The sequence below is a fragment of the Tupaia chinensis genome, unplaced genomic scaffold (genome assembly GCF_000334495.1).
Source record: "Tupaia chinensis unplaced genomic scaffold, TupChi_1.0 Scaffold000018_1, whole genome shotgun sequence".
Taxonomy (NCBI): domain Eukaryota; kingdom Metazoa; phylum Chordata; class Mammalia; order Scandentia; family Tupaiidae; genus Tupaia; species Tupaia belangeri.
This window is the reverse complement of record NW_006159448.1, coordinates 1430828-1450762: the sequence shown is the minus strand read 5'-3', so window position 1 is coordinate 1450762 and position 19935 is coordinate 1430828. Positions and strand designations below refer to the sequence as shown.

Below are 19935 nucleotides of genomic sequence, written 5' to 3'. Positions count from 1 at the left end.
GGGAAAGAGAAAAAAGCTTGACACACTGAAGCAGAAAAAAAATTTGTTCTTCTCAGTAGCCTGGGGAGAATAGAGGGAGGAACGATACTACTAGAAACTCCCCAGTCTATCCTCTAACCTTTCAACCACAGTGAAATCAAACCCAAAGCCAAACCTCAAGGTGACACTTGGCATACAGCTGCAATATTTTTCTCAGGTATATACAAGCAATGTAATCCAAGTATGCACATATATGTCACACTCCTTGAACAAATACGTGATTGCTTGCTGATGGATGTATTCTTGAGATATTTGAGCAGTTTCTTTGTTTCAAATTATTATGAAGTTTTTCTTGTCTTTCTTTTTTACTTTTTGTAAGGAGAGAACACTTAGAAGGGACAGATAACAAGGGACAGATAAATACAGTGCAAAAATCCTTATAACTAAAACAAAATCTTAGTCCAGGAAGACCCACTTCCATTACTGATTATTTTTGTCTGTTCACTACGAATAAAAAAGATTTTATAAGTGGTCTAGAATTTTTCTCTAAATGAAGATTTTTCTAAACCTCAAAAAGAAAAAAAAAAAACAGTGAAGAAAAAATACAATAAATTTGAAAGGAGAAGACTTGATAAGATCTTGGAAAATACAGATTGGGAGCAGGGAGGACCAAATTAAAACACACACACACACACACACACACACACACACACAATATGATAATTAAATTGTACTTACACTTAAAACAAGCCAGACAGATTAATTTTTACACATAATAGGTATGATTTGTTTTTAGTGCAAATCTGTTGCATCGATTAGGGTTCAGATTCAGCAAAATAATTTTTCAAAGTGTTAGTGGACTGAAGAGTCTAATAAGATACTTTTTTTTTTTTACTAATTCATGATGTGGTTCTGACATTTAGCAAAAAGCAAGACAAGACTAATTTTCACAGTGCATAGGAGGAATTTTCTCACAGAACATACACAGGAGTAAATGTGTATGCAAATTAATCTTAATTTTTAAATGTCACATTATATCGTGTTAGATAGACGCTTGTTCTTCAAAACTTGAAGTGTTTATAAGCAATTAAAATTCCAAATAATAAAATCATACTTCGATTTGTTGAGTCATTGAGTTTAATTCAAACAAGACTTCAGAAATCAAGTTTTCTTCATATTTTGATTCAGGAATAATGGTTTAAAATAATCTGACTCTATGATTCTGACTGAAGAAGAGAGAGTTTTTTTTATATAGGCCAAACAACCTTATAGCTGCATATATAAACAAAAAAACTTTATCAGGTCGCTTTTTCCTCTAATATCTAAATCATCAAACGCTATAGTTGGCAGTACCTACTATATACAAGCTCATACCTTACCAAAAGTAAGAGACACAATTGTTATTATAATGTCCCTATTTGGTAGCCCTTTATTGTAGCGTCCCTATTCAGTAGCCCAAACTAGGTTCAAGTCCTTCTATATATCAACAAGATGAGCCACATATTATAAGTTAATATCCATACCCGCCTCCGTCAGTAAAGAGACTACATAGGACAAAGCAAATGTGACAAATACAAACCTCGTGGCACTCCCTTTTCTATCAATCCTGGTCTTTCTCTTTCTAGCCCCAGGTGCCCTGTTGCATCGATTAGGGTTCAGATTCAGCAAAATAATTTTTCAAAGTGTTAGTGGACTGAAGAGTCTAATAAGATACTTTTTTTTTTTTTACTAATTCATGATGTGGTTCTGACATTTAGCAAAAAGCAAGACAAGACTAATTTTCACAGTGCATAGGAGGAATTTTCTCACAGAACATACACAGGAGTAAATGTGTATGCAAATTAATCTTAATTTTTAAATGTCACATTATATCGTGTTAGATAGACGCTTGTTCTTCAAAACTTGAAGTGTTTATAAGCAATTAAAATTCCAAATAATAAAATCATACTTCGATTTGTTGAGTCATTGAGTTTAATTCAAACAAGACTTCAGAAATCAAGTTTTCTTCATATTTTGATTCAGGAATAATGGTTTAAAATAATCTGACTCTATGATTCTGACTGAAGAAGAGAGAGTTTTTTTTATATAGGCCAAACAACCTTATAGCTGCATATATAAACAAAAAAACTTTATCAGGTCGCTTTTTCCTCTAATATCTAAATCATCAAACGCTATAGTTGGCAGTACCTCCTATATACAAGCTCATACCTTACCAAAAGTAAGAGACACAATTGTTATTATAATGTCCCTATTTGGTAGCCCTTTATTGTAGCGTCCCTATTCAGTAGCCCAAACTAGGTTCAAGTCCTTCTATATATCAACAAGATGAGCCACATATTATAAGTTAATATCCATACCCGCCTCCGTCAGTAAAGAGACTACATAGGACAAAGCAAATGTGACAAATACAAACCTCGTGGCACTCCCTTTTCTATCAATCCTGGTCTTTCTCTTTCTAGCCCCAGGTGCCTAACCTTTCGAAGGAAAACACTGAAAAGATTCCCATTTTCGGTTCTCATCCATCGGTGTCATCAGGCCCAGATGCTTCGCAGTGAGGCTGTGTGGTTTTCTGCAGATAAACCCTTGAATGCTAAATAACTCTGCTCTGCACACTCCTCTCTCTGCAGAGCTCTGAGAAATGGCAGCCAGTGCATTGAGTGGTTGGCATGGTAACAAGAAAAGGAAAATCTGCAACCTCTTGTATTGTTAGGCTAGCTTGTTTATTTGTCTTGGGGGGGGTGGATGACTTTAGTCATTTTGCAGAGGAAAGGCTCTGTGCTATTCTGCTTTATGTAACTTAATACACTGTTATATCAATGTACAGTAGCCTATGTTTTCAATGGGATACTGACTTCTATTTATCCATATCGAATCTAGAAAGGGAGGCAGGGGAGAATGGAGAGGGGAGAAAAGGCAGGATTGCATTTTCTAAGATCTGTAAGAGAGGCAGAGAGATGCTTAAAGGTACAGTCTTAGATTTTTGTATTTAAAAGAAGATGAATTTTTTTCTCTATCATGTGTTTTCAAGGTAAATTTCTAACTGTAGCAATAATAAATTTATGTATCTGAGTCTGTTTCTCCCTTAGTTGTTTGAGCTATGAGGTTGTTAAAGTATAGGGCAAGACATTAGAACACACAGTTACTAGGACCAGCAGATGGTGTAATGGCTACGTTGCTGGACTCCCATGTAGTTGACTGTGGTTCACGTCCCAGACCCAGTGGCTTAAACTCATGCCAGGCGCGTGTGCATGCATGCCCAAGATCCCAAGAGGAGAATGGAGGAGAAGGGATTGTGGTGTGGCTATCCCCTGTGGTGGGGGTGATTTCTTGCTTTCTGTGTCTCTGTCATTCTGGTGAGTACATGGGCCCTAAAGCAAAAAACCTCTCCAAAAAGAAACAAACAGACAAAAACAGTTACCTTAATAAGCTTTGAAAATGTGACAACATGTATCCTGGAAGAGCTTTGACAGCTCCACCTCTTTGGCAGGAAGCAGACTTGGAGATAGAGTCTGCAAATGCTGGGGAAACAAAGGCATCCTGGGGAATCGTGGGGAGTAAACTGAGGAAGTGTCCTTTAATCTTTACTTTTACCTGAAAAGATGGCTGACTCTGGCTTTTGATAGTCACAAAGACCCTTTATACTCTGACTAGTGGTTCTTATATCCAAAACATTGTACCTTACGATAATAAAAAATCATCAAAACTTGGTTTTAAATATTTTAATATTTTGGTTTTAAATACTTTAATATTTTGGCATATAACATTTCAGAAAGCCTTCCTTTCTTGCCTAGTCAGGCAGAAAACTAGGAATAACATCATGATCATATGTATTGCTTAAAGATGCACAAGTGTGACAGTTCGTAACATGAGATCAATTGCCTTCTTTGCCTGTAATTGATAACTGCTTAAACTGACTGTGCTGTTCCAATATGGCAGAGTGGGACAGTGGAAAGACCACTGGTTTAAGAGTTATAAGGTAGGAGACCTGGATTCTGGTAGTCATCACGTGATCATGGACGGGTGACTCGACCTGTAAAGGGGAGGACTGTGAAAGGTCATCTTGCTGGTCTCTTCCAAGTTCCTATTATATCATCCATAACTATCATAGAGAATTAGAAGGTTCTATTGCCGTTTTTAAATAAAGGACAGATCCTAACATTTTCAAACTCTAGAGCCATCTATCAAATATATCTTTGTATGTGTGTGTGTGTGTGTGTGTGTGTGTGTGTGTGTATGTGTGTGTTCATCAAAATGAATCTGCAAAGTTTTATAACCAGTAGCAGCTTTATAAAGTCAAGCAAATTATAAACTGTAGAAAAAATCCCATGCTACCTCTCGGAGGTAGGATCACTGGAAAGAAAGAATTGCACTGGATTCCTGAGCACTGGATTCATAACCCAGCTTCTTCACCTTCTTATATTGTAATCTTGGGCAAGCCACTTAGCCAGTCTTTCTGTGCCTTGGTCTTCTCACTTGTAAAATGAAGATACTAACGAGAAACAGACTATAGGAAATCTCCCAAAGATAAAATGATTTAGAAAATGTGATAATGCTTTATACACCTGAGCACTATAGAAGCATGGGACATTACACAAATTTCCAAGCAGTGGTTTTACATATGTTTTCATAATAGTTATTGTAGCAATCCTTGAAGGATAAGTAAAAATTAGATCATCTTTTCCTCTCTATAAATGAAAATTGAGCGACAGCGAGATGACATTTTTCCAAGCAAGGTTAAAAACTGCTATTTTGTTAGCAGATCTTTGTTTTTGCCGGCAGAAAGAGCTGAGGTCAAAATGATTTCATAAACAAACACAAAAAGGGTAGGGTTTGATAATAATAAGTAACGGGATCCTAGATGAAATAAACATCAGCTACAGTGGCACGTCATGTGCACAATGAATACAGAGATTTACTGCCTTCTTGTGTCCTCATAATGTCATTTGAAGAGTTACTTTTTCACTCTCTGAAATGATTTTTAAGTCAAAATTTTACAAATCAGTCCTCTGAATTTTACAAGCAATGTAATGTTATCTTGATATGAATTCTGATATGCTTTGGTTTTTGTTTCTCACAAAGAAACTTAAATAACGAAGCTTCTCAATGTAACTGAGAGTTGGAACTCTGGTGACCAAAATGCATTCCTCTTGCTTTCTTCATTAAAGATAAAATAAAAAGGAGAGAAGGGATTATCACAAGTCTTTACTCTTATTATTTGTGATTTGGAAATAACCTTTAAATGATGCTTTACTCTTATTATAACAAGAGCTTTTTTTTTTTTTTTAAGAGAGATTTTTGCTGTAGTGTGCATGTGCTCGCTGGAGAGACAGAGAGAGACAGAGTGACAGAAAGTGAGAAATCACCCCTACCAGGGTTATGGCCATGCCATTATTCCTTCTCCACCATTCTCCTCTTCGGATCATGGGCATGCACACACACACACACACACACACACACGCCCAGTGTGAGTTTCAAGTTGCTGGATCCAGGACTTGAACCACAGTCAACTACATGGAAGCCCAGCAACATAACCATTTTGTCATCTGCTAGTCCCAACAAGGGTTTTCTTAAGTGGCTAGATCATAAACCACATTTCTTTTTTTAAGTTTCCCTAAAAAGAAAACTATAGTAGTAAGGTAAATATTGCTCAAAAATTATACCATAGTTGAGAAAATAATTCTATCTTTCAGTAAAGTAGCTTAAATTTGTCAGAAAATGCAAAACAAAACAAACCAGAAGAGTAAGCTGTAAAGAACTATTACTGAAAACATTATTGTTATCTAATAGTCCCTGCTGCCCATGCCTTGGTCTTGGTACATAAGATCAAGGATAAGCAAACTATGGCCCTACACCTTTAGAAATTTCTACAGTCCATAAATAAAGATAGACAATATCAAGAGACACTGAAAGAGAATAAAGACCTTTGGTTGAACTAAGTTCACTCTGATGCAGGAAAAGGAAAGAAGACATGTGATGACAATTTATTTATCCTGTGATCCTGTTTAAATAGCCCAACTTAAAATAAACTTGGGAAAAGATGTATTTCTAAAAAATAAAGAGAGAGCTATAGTAAAGAAAGAATGTAGAGGGGTGATTTTTGTACACAACTAGTAAAGACCTGGCCACCATAACAAAGAGCTGAGGATCTGATGTGACTGAGAAATGCTTCATGTCAACAATGTCCTGAGAGATCTTCTTTATAGTGTGAAAGAAAGAAATACTGACAGATTGTTGTACATGAAAAAAAAGTGAGTTGGTATTTAGCTTTGATCCTCTTTAAACAATCACCTGGGGCTTGCAGGTAATGTGGTGGCTAAGGTGTTGGACTCCTACTGTAGCTCAAATCCTGGACCTGGCTCCTTGCTTTCTTACTTTTCCTTTCTCTCTCTTGCTGTCTCTCTGTGATCAAATGAAAACAACAACAACAACAGCAACAAAACAATAATAATAAGTAAAATAAATAATTCTAAGAAAAATAAATAATCACCTAAAACATAATACTAGCCAGGGCCAGGTGATGGCACAGTGGTAATACAACTGGACTCACATTGGCCAGGTCCTGGGTTCATGTCCCGGGATCTTGGTAAGTATGCTGGCATGTGTGTCTGTGATCTCAGCTGGTTGAGACTAGACTGTGGCATGAAGACCATGTTTGGGGTGCTTCCTTCTCTCTCTTTCATGGAAGAAATAAATAAACTTTATGTGTGTGCGTGAGTGTGTGTGTGTGTGTGTGTGTGTGTGTGTGTGTGTTGTGTAGAAAGAGAAAAAGAGCATAACATTTTTAAAGACCATAGCTGACACTTAAGAACATTTAGACAGAGCATTGTCAGGACAGGGAGGTAGTGTTGTTATATTTTGATCAACTGGGATGGGGAGAAATGTTCACATATTGAAAAGTTCACTTTGTAATCTAAATAATTAAATTGAATGTATAAAAATAAATAAATAAATAAATAGATAAAATTTTTTAAAAAAGAACATTTCTTTTTACTGGGAATGACTTTTGCTACATAGTTTATGAAACACGATCATTGTGTATAAACCATCAATGATAAATTTGTTAAACTACTAAAATAGGGTTTGGAGAAAATTTAGTTGCATATTAACTTATCACTGGAACATCCTTTGTATGTATGGGGAAACAAAATTTTACATTTTCCTTTTCCTTCAGTTGTCACACAGCATATAAATTTAATACTATGTTACTTTTTGAGAGAAGTTAGTTTAAAATTACACCATAGTTTGGATTACATACATTACCCTGATAACCCACAGATAATTATTTACCATCTTTATCGCTATGAACATATGTAAAATAATATAAAATTCCTTTGTGAGACCAGCAGATGGCATAGCGACTATGTCGCTGGATTCCCACATGGCCAACCACAGTTTGAATCCCAGACCCAGTGGCTTCAAACTCACACCAGGCAGGGGCATGCTCAAAATCCCAGGAGGCGAACAGAGGAGAAGAGATTGTGGCATAGCCATCCCTCCATGGGGGTAATTTGTCACTTCTCTCTCTATGTCTCTGGTGAGCATATATGCCCTATAGCAAAAATCTCTCAAAAAATTCCTTTGATATATATTAAGCTGCATTCAAAATGAATTCTGTATGCTCCTGAAACCATCACTTAAAAGAAAGTCTCTTAAATTTATATTATCATCTCAAAGAAGGTGGCAAGGACATACCAATCTGGCAGATTTTTCTAATGCTTTTAAATGCTTAATTAAGACTCCTGAGCAAATAAAATAGTGAGTGACGTAGGTTCTCTGCTGCTTGGCCAAATACACACTACAATGATTTTTTTCTTGAGTGTCTTATAAGTCTTCACAATAGTCAGTGAGAGTCACTTGTAAGCACTCAAGGGAAAAGAGACTTTTCAGTAGTTTTCATCGTTAATTTGAAAAGGACTTTCTTCATCCTGCAGTTATTCACTCATTCTTTCACTCACTCAACACAAATTTGCAGAGTACTAGAGGGAGAGTCCCAGGTGTTATGGGATATGATAATGAGAAAAATTTTGGATGGTTACTTTATTTTTTTCCTCTTCAAAAGCATTTTTCTATAATAAGCTCTTGTCCCCTCAGACCTCAATCCCTTCAAAATCCTTAGTGTTCCTGACACTCAGTTCGACCTTTTTCAAGTTGTGTTACACTCGATAGAAAATAATTAATGTTCCTTGACCAAAGTGCTATGTTGTCCATATTGAGACCACCATTCTAAAATACTAATGGTAATTAATAGCTACTATTTTGAGCTGACCAGTGGTTAAGAACTGTACATTGAGAGGTGGGTTCTACATGGCCAACTGTGATTTGAATTCCAGCCTCAGAGGCTTGAAAAAATACACTGGATGTGTGTGCAGTAGGTATAAGATGGAGAAACGAAGGAAAAAGATTATGGTGTGATGGTGCCCCATTGACGGACTCTTTCTCACTCTCTTGTGAGTGCACATACCCTCTGATACTAAAAAAGAAAATAACTACTGTTTCTTGAGCTATTCTTTTTATACACTTTACAAACATATTTTAATCCTCATCATAACCACAAAAGTGAAAATAATGGTTTTATAACATTCTTAACTATAATTTTTCTCTCTCTCTCTTTTTCTTTTTCCTTAAGAGATTTTTGCTATAGGGTGTGTGTGCTTCCCGAAGAGACAAAGGGAGACAGAGACAGAAAGTGAGAAATCAGCCCTCCAGGGGGATGGCCACACCCCAATTCTGCCTCCTCTGTTCTTTTCCTGTGATTCTGGGCATGCACGCACATGCACCTGGCATAAATTTTAAGCTGCTAGGTCTGGGACTTGAACCGTGATCAGCCATGTGGGAGTCCAGCACCTTAATGTCACCTGCTGGCCCCAAACACCATATCTTACTAATAGGAAAGATGTGCCTTTCGGGCACTGCACACCTTCTCAAATCCTTGAATCAGATTAGACACCACCAGCCCCTTTTCCGATTTCTCCTGGATTTCTGCAGGGCACTTATTATTTCAGAACAATTGCTGAAAACCTGACTTTGCAAAGATGTCATTTTCAAAAGCAATACACTGTGAAATAATGTTGAAACCATGAACTATCTTGAACTAGCAGTTCATGCAGTGTATGACAGATGTTGAGTATTTCTATTTTCCTTGAGTATTTAATCTTCACTGTAACCATGAAGTACCTTGCTGCACTGTTGTGATTGTACCATGGCACCCCAAAACACTTCTATACAAAATTTGGGAATGTTGGTTCTAAGTAGAAATAATTCTCTTCAAATGTGCCTTTTATACTGTTCATTTGACACTAAACATGCTGTTCTTGTTTAAAAATTAACTGTGCACAGGTCTCACGTGTGTTAGGATATCCTCTAATCCATGATGTTGAGGAACTGCCCTTTACACACAGCCCGGAACAGAAGCTAACACAACACTTTGCATGTAGAAAGTGCTCAATTGTTGAATGAATAAGGGTTTTCATTTTTTTCTCACTATGTACTTTTATAATTTCTCCTCTATCATTTGAAATGCATTTCATATTTTCCTATAAAAAATTAAACACTTTTTTTTCCAGAGTGCTGATAAATGGTGCTGACTCATGGAGTATAGAAAGCCAATTTTTGCATAAATAAGAAGTGATTTTGAAGGCAGCATAGCCTCTCTTACTACTTGTTTACTTCCATTTCAAGTGTAAGTTACTGTCTACAAGTTGCTGAGTACACATACATAAAATTCTGAACTACAGAAAATAAGAAAACTAACAGCGAAGAATATCACAATCGAGGCTTATTTCTTAATGCCATTAATGCTTTATGGTGACTATAACATTGATGATGAATGATTCTTATCAATTATGCAGTAAAGGTGACTATTGGTCAAAACTATACTTTGAAAGGAAGTATTTAGGAGAAAATTATATTATCTTTCAAGTCTCTCTATACCACTTTTTTTTTTTTTGAGAGATTTTCGCTATAGGCTGTGTGCACTCGCCAGACAGACGGAGAGAGACATAGAGACAGAAAGCGAGAAATCACCCCCCAGGGGGGATGGCCACGCCACAATCCCTTCTCCTCCATTCTCCTCTCAGGATCTTGGGCACGCATGCACACGCACCCGGCGTGAGTTTTAAGCCACCAGGTTCGGGACGTGAACCGTGGTCGACTATGTGGGAGTCCAGCGACATAGCCTTTATGCTAACTGCTGGTTCCCCTCTATACCACTTTTTAAAAAAAGCTATCTGAGGAAATATGAAATAGTTCTTTATATGTGTATGTATTTGTTTCTCTTTTTCTTCATTATTTTTGTTTTTTGAAAGTTGGGGAGATGGATTTTTTAATTCTTTCTGCCTTAAAAACTAAACATGCTTCTAGTTAATCTATTGGATTTAGGTTCAATGTAATTCAAGAGAATTAAAAAGAAACTATTTGTGAAGTTTTTCTTCAATGGGTTAAAATGCTATTTTCTAGAAAAGCACATAAACTGAACCATTTGTCTGCACATATTAAATAGGGAAATGCAATTGAGAATGCAACTAATTTGGGGAATGTTGAGCGGATCGCCATGACTTTTCCTTCCTTTGGGTGTTTATTTCCCCTGACTGACTGGAATTCCAGTCCTGGACTAAAGAAAGATCAGTGCTGTACATGAATTCGCTTTCAACCTAAGGTGACTTCAAAGCAAAAAGCAAGCACAAGTGACAGAAGAGCCTTTCTTACCTGCGGTTTCTCTCTCAGCTGAGGTCAGCTCTCCGTTGATCCCATTCTCTTTGGTATTTGAATAGGTGCCCTGTGACCCATGCTCTCCAAAGGCACCCTCTTCATCCTCCCTGTATGGGAATCCGTTGGCACTTCGGACAAGTCCTTCCCCCGCCCCGCCTTGATCCTTAATCTCAGGTGGATGTGGGTGTGCAGACGCCTCTGTTAATTGAGCTGAGGTCCAGTGAGGTGCCTTTGCTTCATCTTTCCGTTCATCTGCCATTCTTCAAAGCCCTGTAAGTTCTCCTGCAAGTGGAAGAGGAAAAATAGGAGCCATCACCTTGAGGAAATTTGATCTCCTGTAATAAGATAGGAGAAATCTGTAGCAAATCCAGCAGTTTTCTTTAGGCAAAGAAACATGTTCAATAACCCTTCATTAATATCATGAACTCACCATCATTAAACCTTGGATTTTTACAAACTATTTGTAGAAGATTTAATCTTTTAATATAAAATCATGATCACTCTAGATATACACTTTTTCTTCTATTAACTAGTGCTTGGCATTTAAAGACATATCTTAACTTTCATTGACATATGGTCTTGAATATTGACTATATGGTAGAATAAAGGAGTCCCCTTCAGCATAAAAAAATCTGCAGTATGAGGAAAATTAAGTACAAAATGGCAGGAAGAGAAATAGCAGAGGGGAAATGCTGGATTATAGACATTCACTCGCCGAGTAATTTCTCTCTCTCTCTCTCTTTTAGAGAGAGAGATTTTTGCTGTAGGGCACATGTGCTCGCAAGAGAGACAGGGAGACAGAAAGCAAGAAATCACTGCACATATCACAAATCCTCCTCCATTCTCCTCTTGGGATCTTGGGCACGTACGCATATGCGCCCAGCATGAGTTTTAAGCCACCAGGTCCAGGACTGAACCATAGTCAACTACATGGGAGTCCAGTGAAGTAACCATTACTTGGTCCCCCAAGTAATCTCTTAAAAACACAACTTTCAGTGAAATTGAAAGACAATGGCCAACCAATTAACCCTTTGAGTTTCACTCATTTCAAGTCAGAGGTAGATATACTTTTCTGAATACTGTGAATTAAAAAATAATAGTTCTGACTTAATTTTTCAACAAACTTTTCTAAGCCTCATCTATAGATTAAGAGGGAATGACATTTTCTATTAATGTCAGTCTCATAGAGAGAAAGGATAAAAATAAAGTATCAGGCTTACATCCTGCTTTATGGCATTATCTTACCACTCACTCAAATAAGATCTAAAGAAGTTAAATCACTGACATATATCTGGAAGCTGTAAATTATAGAAAAGAATAAATTAGTCGAGGAGGAGGTGTTCCATACACGTTACACGTATGGCAGATATTGCACAACCATCTCTTATCAGCTGATGCTACAAACTTAGACAGGTAATTGATGAGAAGTGATTCACCACTAAGTTTTGGAATGCCTTTGCCAGTGATGACAAGTCATTGATGACTTATTATCCCCGCAGAGAGAGTGAAGACATAGGTAATGACTGTACCTGATGGGAACAAAGAACGCCTTTTAATTTTTTTTAATTCAATCATTCAAGAAACTCAAGAAAAGACCTCCGAGCAATCAAAAACTGTACTAAGACAAATCTACTTCCTATTATCCAGATCAGTTCAGAGACACTACGAATACATTAATATGTTAAGAAAGTAAGCTTTCCTATCGGATTCCCTACTGAATTTTTTGCTATCAACAGCTCCCTCCATATTCTATTCATTCCAGGAAGAACAGATGAGTTAATTCATTTAAATTTATTTGGTTACAACACCAAAACTCCCCCAAAACTTTTTGCTAAAAGGGCTTCTACTTATCCTCCCTAAGAATAGAGTTTAACAAGTCATAAGAAGTTTAGCTTTTAAAACGTTAATTGATAGGCTTGAGATTAAACCAGGGGGACCAGCAGTTAGCGTAATGGCTATGTCGCTGGACTCCCATGTAGTTGACTGCGGTTCGCATCCTAGACCCGGTGGCTTAGAACTCAGGCCAGGCGCGTGTGCGTGCATGCCCAAGATCCCGAGAGGAGAATGGAGAAGGGATTGCGGCATGGCCATCCCTCCTGGTGGGTTATTTCTCTCTTTCTGTTTCTCGTTCTGGCTGGCGGGCTCACATGCCTTATAGGAAAAACCTCTTCAAAAAAAAAAAAAAGATTAAACCATGGAACATCTCTACATCAGCAGCTATATAAAAAAAGTAGATATACAGAAGAGTTTTCTCTTTGGTTTGTTACAAGGTTTAAATGGAATAAAATAAAAGCTTCAGCACAGTTCAATAAATAGCAGTTATTACATTTGTTATTGTTTTAATAATTATACTGCCGGTTATGATACCTCCAGTCATTACATATAAAGCATTTTAAGTAGTTTTCTTCTGAAATCATTGGCATAAGAATAGGAGTGTATCAGGGCCAGCAGGTGGCGTGGTGGTTAAAGGAGCTGGAATCTTACATGGTCGACTATGGTTTGAGTTCTGGACCTGGTGGCTTGCTTTCTTACCTCCCTCTTTCTCCCTATCTCTCTCTAAAGCAAATTAAAATAATAATAATAATGATAAATAAAATTAAATAAAAAATTCTTTTTAAGAAAAAAAAAGGAGTGTAAAACTTGGTAAGTATGAGAGCTATGGTTACATGCAAATCCATCCCCAGATACTGCATAAGACTGAATGAACATTTCAAAAGACACAGCAAATGTCCCAGCCATGGGAGCTAGATAGGAGGATGCATCCTCAGAATCAGCTTCTCCATGTGTACAGCTGAAAACTTAGCTACCTCCTTTAGAAGGACAATTCTGCAATGTTCTACAGTCCATCTACCATTCTTCCAGTCAAATATCAAAGGACCTAATTTGGGAATCTGAGCATTGTGTTTCCTATGAGTTGTGGCATCTTCATATGTTCAAGGGAGTGAGGCAATTATCTAAATTCAAATTATGATCTTCTGGCTCAACATTTTATTGATAGAGAGGCTCTTGCTTCCCTCAGCATCCTTATCTCTATATGCCTTCATTTCTTTACTTTTCCTTTACCAGCTTAAAATTTCCACATCCTTCTATGATCTAATCTATTTTGCATGCAGCACAAATACTGTCAATAGAAAAATGTTCATATAATGAAGTACATGCCTTATTAATGGAGCTGTTTTTATGAAATGACTTCATATTTTTAAAATAGTGTTAGATAGGGAACCAGCAGTTAGCATAATGGCTATGTCGCTGGACTCCCACGTAGTCGACCGCAGTTCGCGTCCCGGACCCGGTAGCTTAAAACTCACACCAGGCACGTGTGCATGTGTGCCCAAGATCCCGAGAGGAGAATGGAGGAGAAGGGATTGCGGTGTGACCATCCCCCCTGGGGGGTGATTTCTCGCTTTCTTTCTCTAATGTCTCTCTCTGTCTGTCTGGCGAGCGCAGTCGCCCTACAGCAAAAGTCTCTCCCCCCAAAATAATAATAATAATAGTGTTAGATTTATAGACAAATGAAACGATTGTATAGAGAGTTCCTGTTACCCTGTGCACATGGTTTCCCTTATTATTTTAAATAATTATTTATTTGCTTAATTACATTTGTTATCATTATTATATTTTAATTTGATCAGAGAGAGAGAGAGAGAGAGGGAAAGCAACAAAATAAGCTGCCAGGTCTGGGACTTGAACTGCAGTTGACTATGTGAGGTGAGGAAGTCTAGTACCTCAATTACCATGCCACCTGCTGGCCCCAGTTTTCCCTAATTTTAACATCTTGCACTAGTATGGTATGTTTCTTATAATTAATTAGTGCCAATATTGATATATTATTATTAACATTTTTTTTTTTGGAGAGGTTTTTGCTATAGGGTGCGTGCGTTCGCCAGACAGAGAGAGACATAGAGACAGAAAGTGAGAAATCACCCCCCTGGGGGATGGTCATGCCGCAATCCCTTCTCCTCCATTCTCCTCTCGGGATCTTGGGCATGCACGCACACGCGCCCAGCGTGAGTTTTAAGCCACCGGGTCAGGGACACGAACTGCGGTCGACTACGTGGGAGTCCAGCGACATAGCCATTACGCTAACTGCTGGTTCCCATTAACTAACTTTGATAGTTTATTTAGATTACCTTGTATTTATCTAATGCCTTATTGTTTCAAGATCTCATCAAGAATACCAGAGTAGATTTCGTTTACATGTCTCCTTTGGTTCTAAAGCCTTGACCTTGACAGTTTTGAAGGGTATCAATCAGACAGATTGTAGAATAGCCTTTCATTGACATTTTCTGGTTTTCATGATAAATCTTGGGCTATGTGTTTGGGGTAAACTGCATAGATAAGCTTGGGAGATGCTGTGCTACATGGATATGGACATGGTGATCCTTTTGAGAGCTTGCGATATTCTACAAAATATTTGAATCTCAGGGAGAGACAGTGATGTACAAAGCATGCCAAATCAATGGGCCACAGAACCCTTTTAATTTTGATACCATGTTTAGTAACATCTTCAGGAGATCTGGGAAATAATCAGTTTTGTACTTGAGCCCATATTTAACTTTGGGAGTTCTAATCACTAGATATCAAAAGTAAATAAAACAATATGAGCACCTATAACCCCCCAGCAAGACTCTCAAGAAAGATTTTTCAGGTATCAAGAATCCTCATCTTGTAACAGGCAAACAAATGCTTAAACGGGGAGAGTTCCTCGCGGTAATCGGTCACTTAAACAGTTAGGATAATTTGTTTTCAAGAGGTCAGGCATTTAAAAAGTGAATTCCTGGGACCAGCAGTTAGCATAATGGCTGTGTCACTGGACTCCCATGTAGTCAACTACAGTTCGCGTCCTGGACCCAGTGGCTTAAAACTCACACCGGGCGCGTGTACGTGTGTGCCCAAGATCCTGAGAGGAGAATGGAGGAGAAGGGATTGCGGCGTGGCCATCCTCCCTGGGGGGTGATTTCTTGCTTTCTGTCTCTCTGTCTCTCTGTGTCTGTCTGGTGAGCACACACGCCCTATGGCGAAAACCTCCCTAAAAAATAAAAGTGAATTCCTCAGTGGTTTAGTGTTTAATGCTTTAGAGTTTGATGCTAATATTAATAAATAAAAAATTAATAGCAGCATAGTAGTATATATGTTAATTAAAATATATAGTTGGAAAAAAAAGAAAAGCTCTTGTGCTACTAAAATGTTATGGACATAAGTACTTTTTTATAATTAATAAATGAAAAATAATATTAATTAATTTTAATGTTAATAAATGAAAACTAATTTTGGAAGAAGAAAGGTCTGGCTAGCCTTACTAGTTTCACTTAATACCAGAAGCACAAATAAATTGAATTTATTACTTACAAAGCATCATCTCACTTCTTCATGAGATTATTCAGACAGCATTTCATAAAATATGTGTAGATTAAGCAGATATCACTTGTTTTTTTTTTTAGAGTTTTGCTATAGGGTACATGTGCTCGCCAGAGAGACAGAGAGAGACAGAGAAACAGAAAGTGAGAAACCCCCCCCTACCCCAGGGGGGATGGCCACACTGCTATCCCTTCTCCTCCATTCTCCTCTTGGGATTTTGTGCATACATGCACACATACCTGGTATGAATTTTAAGCCACTGTGTCCGGGACTTGAAAAACAGTTGATCATGTGGGAGTCCAGCAACATAAACCTTATGCCTTCTGCTGACGCCCAGATACCACCTTTTAATTTGCCAAGCTTTTAAAAGGTACATAGTGTAACCATCTATTAAGTGGCAATAATTTTGGAGAATTTCTAGCTAGAATTGGCATTGTTCTGATCCAATTACTTTGACAAAAATAATGATTTGGATACTGCCTCTACTCTAAGGAGAAAGTCTTGAACCAAAGAAAACAATTATTTAGCCACATTTTCTTAAAATTACAACATGATATTATTAAACCATGTGAATGTGGAATTATAGAAGATAAGAAAGCTGAAATAAGGCACATCCTCTCCAAATCTATATAAGGAATCTTGTGAGGTACTAGGAAGTGTAACATTCCACTCTTACTATGTAGATGGGCAAGATTCTCCTTTTTGCATTGTAATCTCCAGGTAGACAAAGCAAGCTGAGAATCTACCTGAACTCTTTTTCCTTCTCCCTCACAAAGTCTAGCTTTATAATGTGTACAAGGAAATCAAAGTTCAAAACATTGATTTATAATTTATAATATATTGCCATAGGAATCATAGTTATTAGGGCTGAACACAGATGCCAATAAGAATGAAGATACAGTTGCCTCAAATACAATTTTTTAAAAAAGAAATCCAAGATGCTCCAATTTCTATTTCTATCAGGATGAAATATTTCACTGACTTTATATCATGACTACTATGCTACACATTTCAGGGCCGTAATTTTCTTTCTAATTAAGATCTATAGTTGAGAGGGGAAAAAAAAGAACAGATCTTGTGCTACCAAAATATTAGTTATGGACGTATGTACTGAATTTCAATCTTTGCAACCTTTAATTTTCAATGATTTCCTCTGGATAGTTAAAAGTTCTCTAGAGATGAACGTACTTCTTCATCAAACACTAAACCTTGTAGCATGTCAGACTTTTACCTCAATAAAACTTTGGTCTGGTTCTCTCATCCTAATGCTCCTCGGCAAATGCATATACATTTTTATCTCCATGGCTCAATCACTGATCACTGCTGTACTTTGATTCTCTTCACTGGGATGGTTATGAAAAATGTAATATTCTTTAGTGTTTGGTGGTGATGTAATTAGCCTTTGATTCCAATGACATGAGCTAAACCATAAGACTTTGGCATTGATTAGATTCCTAACCTATTGAAGATTCAACCTGGAACTTATGTCATCATAATAAAACTTCTATAACCAGATCAGTCCAATCTTTAGACAGATTAAATTCTAAGATAAAGTGACACATGGATTTATTCCTGGTCTATTTAAATATGGAAAGTTCTTAAAATTTGTTTTGATCAGTTTTTTTTTCTTTTTTTTTTAAGAGATTTTTGCTAAGAGCACCATGTACTCACCAGAGAGGCAGAGACAGACAGAGACAGAAAGTCAGAAATCAACCCCCAGGGAGGATGGCCATGCTGTAATCCTTTTCCTCCATTCTCCTCTTGTGATTTGGGTATGAGCCCTTAAGTGATATGTGCTCATGCAAATCCACACATGCGCCTGATGTGGATTTCAAGCCATTAGGTCTAGGACTCAAACCACAGTCGACCACATGGGAGTCTAGGAACTTAGCCACTGTCACCTGCTAGCATTTTGCTTATTTCTGATCATTCCTTGACTGTTGGGTCCAATTCATTCTCACATTTTTCCTTTAATTACTTTAATGAGTAAGTGTTTTCTCATTCTTAGCATTTGGTCTCAAGTTCTTCTCTTTGTTTTAAACATAATTCAATTGTTAAACTTAACAAATCTTTTCTGAAATCAAGCAGGATATATACTGTAAATAAATAAAGCTGGACACTGTTTTCCAACATTTTACTTTAGGGTATGGTTCTTTCAAAAAAGTTATATAACATTATTGATCAGTGTAATTGCTCCTATGCTCTTATTTATGTATATAAAGTGAATAATAAACAAAATAGACATCAATCTTTTTCATATAAAAACTTTTTTAAGAGAGATATTTTTGCTATAGGGTGATAAGCTCAGTGGAGAGAAAGAGAGACAGAAAGTGAGAAATCATCTCCCTGGGAGGATGTCATGCAGCAATTTTTTCTCAATTCTCCTCGTGGGACTTGGGGCACACACGTATACATGTGTGGTATGAGTTTCAAGCCATCAGGTTTGGGACTCAAACTGTGGTCCACCCTATGGCAGTCCAGTGACATAAGCATTATGTCATTTATTGGTATCTATACTAACCTTTTAATAAAAGTTTTACTAATAATCTAGGACTTTCTGATAGGTTATAGGTTAACTCTAGCATCAAATTTGTTTCTTTGAATAAATGACGTTATTAAGTTTTCTTACAGAAGGATTTTTCCTTTGTTCATTTTTCCTAGAATACTATTTTACCATTCAAGTATGTTGCTAATAAGTGAATGATAACTTTAAATGACAAGTGACTTATTGTATTAGACACACTTTGGTTGGGTCCCTCTAAGGGTTATATAACTATATGTAAACATTAAAACCTAACACACTAAAAACCTGGTTTACAAAGAAAGAATTTTCATCTAGACATCCATGTACCACTGGATTCTCTAAATGTTGAACATGAGAAAAATAGCTTGATATATTCAGATGGTTCCTATATTTGCTGCTCTTTAGAACAAGTATCCTATGTGCATGTGTGTGTGTGTGTGTGTGTGTGTGTGTGTATATTTAAGTGTGTCATAAAGTAGTTCCTGAGCACATATCACTTAAGGGCTTGTAGATACAAGAAAGTAAGAGACAGCTGTTAAATTTCCTATACCATTTAAAGGGAAGGAATAAAAAGGAAGCAAAAATGCCCAGAAAAAAAATGTTCCAGACAACTTTATCGTTTTTCTGAGCCACCACTGAATTTATTTTCTCTGGGAGAAAGTAGGACTAAGAATACAGATTGAAGATACCATTTATTAAAAAGAAAACTATTTTCTAATTTTGTACTTACTTAAAAATTTGGAGTTTCCCACATTTTTATTCAAAATAAAAGAAAGTAAAAGTATGAGGCACACGACCAAAACAAAATTGTAATATATGAAATTACCAAAGTGCTATTTACTTACAAATTTGGTTTCAAATATTTCTAGAATGAATTTAGCACTCCCCTCTCTGGGGGAGGGAGAAAGAGTCTGTCAGCTGTGGATGTTTGGCCAACCCTAACTCAACAGGTGGGAGAAGAATCATTTTGGGTCTAATTTTCAAAGCTATGATGGTTGCAGAACTAGAACTCAATTTCTAATTCCATTTAGAGCATGTGAAAAATGACATCAACTAGAACAACTTACTAGGCCTGAATAAGGCTTAGCAGACATATAGAAAGTATAGGATATACGGGCTAAGAAATATCTTTGAGATAAACTATTTCAACCCATTTCAGAGAAGTTTTAAGTCATGAAACTAAAATGCTCTTTGGTGATCATCCATTCCAAGGTATCTTAAAACATTTTCTGTCAATTATCTCCAACATAGATCTAATAAATTAGAGCTTCTTGGGTTGGGGTTTGCAAACTGCTAAGTTAGCAAGCTCAACAGGTGACCCATATACACTGAAGTTTGAAGACTAGTGCCTCTGGGCAATCCTGCTG

General features: G+C 37.0%; 1 protein-coding gene across 17 annotated transcripts in view; it reads right to left on the bottom strand.

Annotated features, from left to right (window-relative positions):
* Positions 1-19935, bottom strand: part of MAP2 (microtubule associated protein 2) — a 349368-nt gene that overhangs the window by 75919 nt on the left and 253514 nt on the right. For all 17 annotated transcript variants that reach the window (XM_014586193.2, XM_027770184.1, XM_014586191.1 and 14 more), the window contains one exon: positions 10684-10968. In XM_014586193.2, the coding sequence (XP_014441679.1) occupies positions 10684-10945 (262 nt within the window). In that variant the 5' untranslated portion in view covers positions 10946-10968. The remainder of the gene's footprint in view (positions 1-10683; positions 10969-19935) is intronic.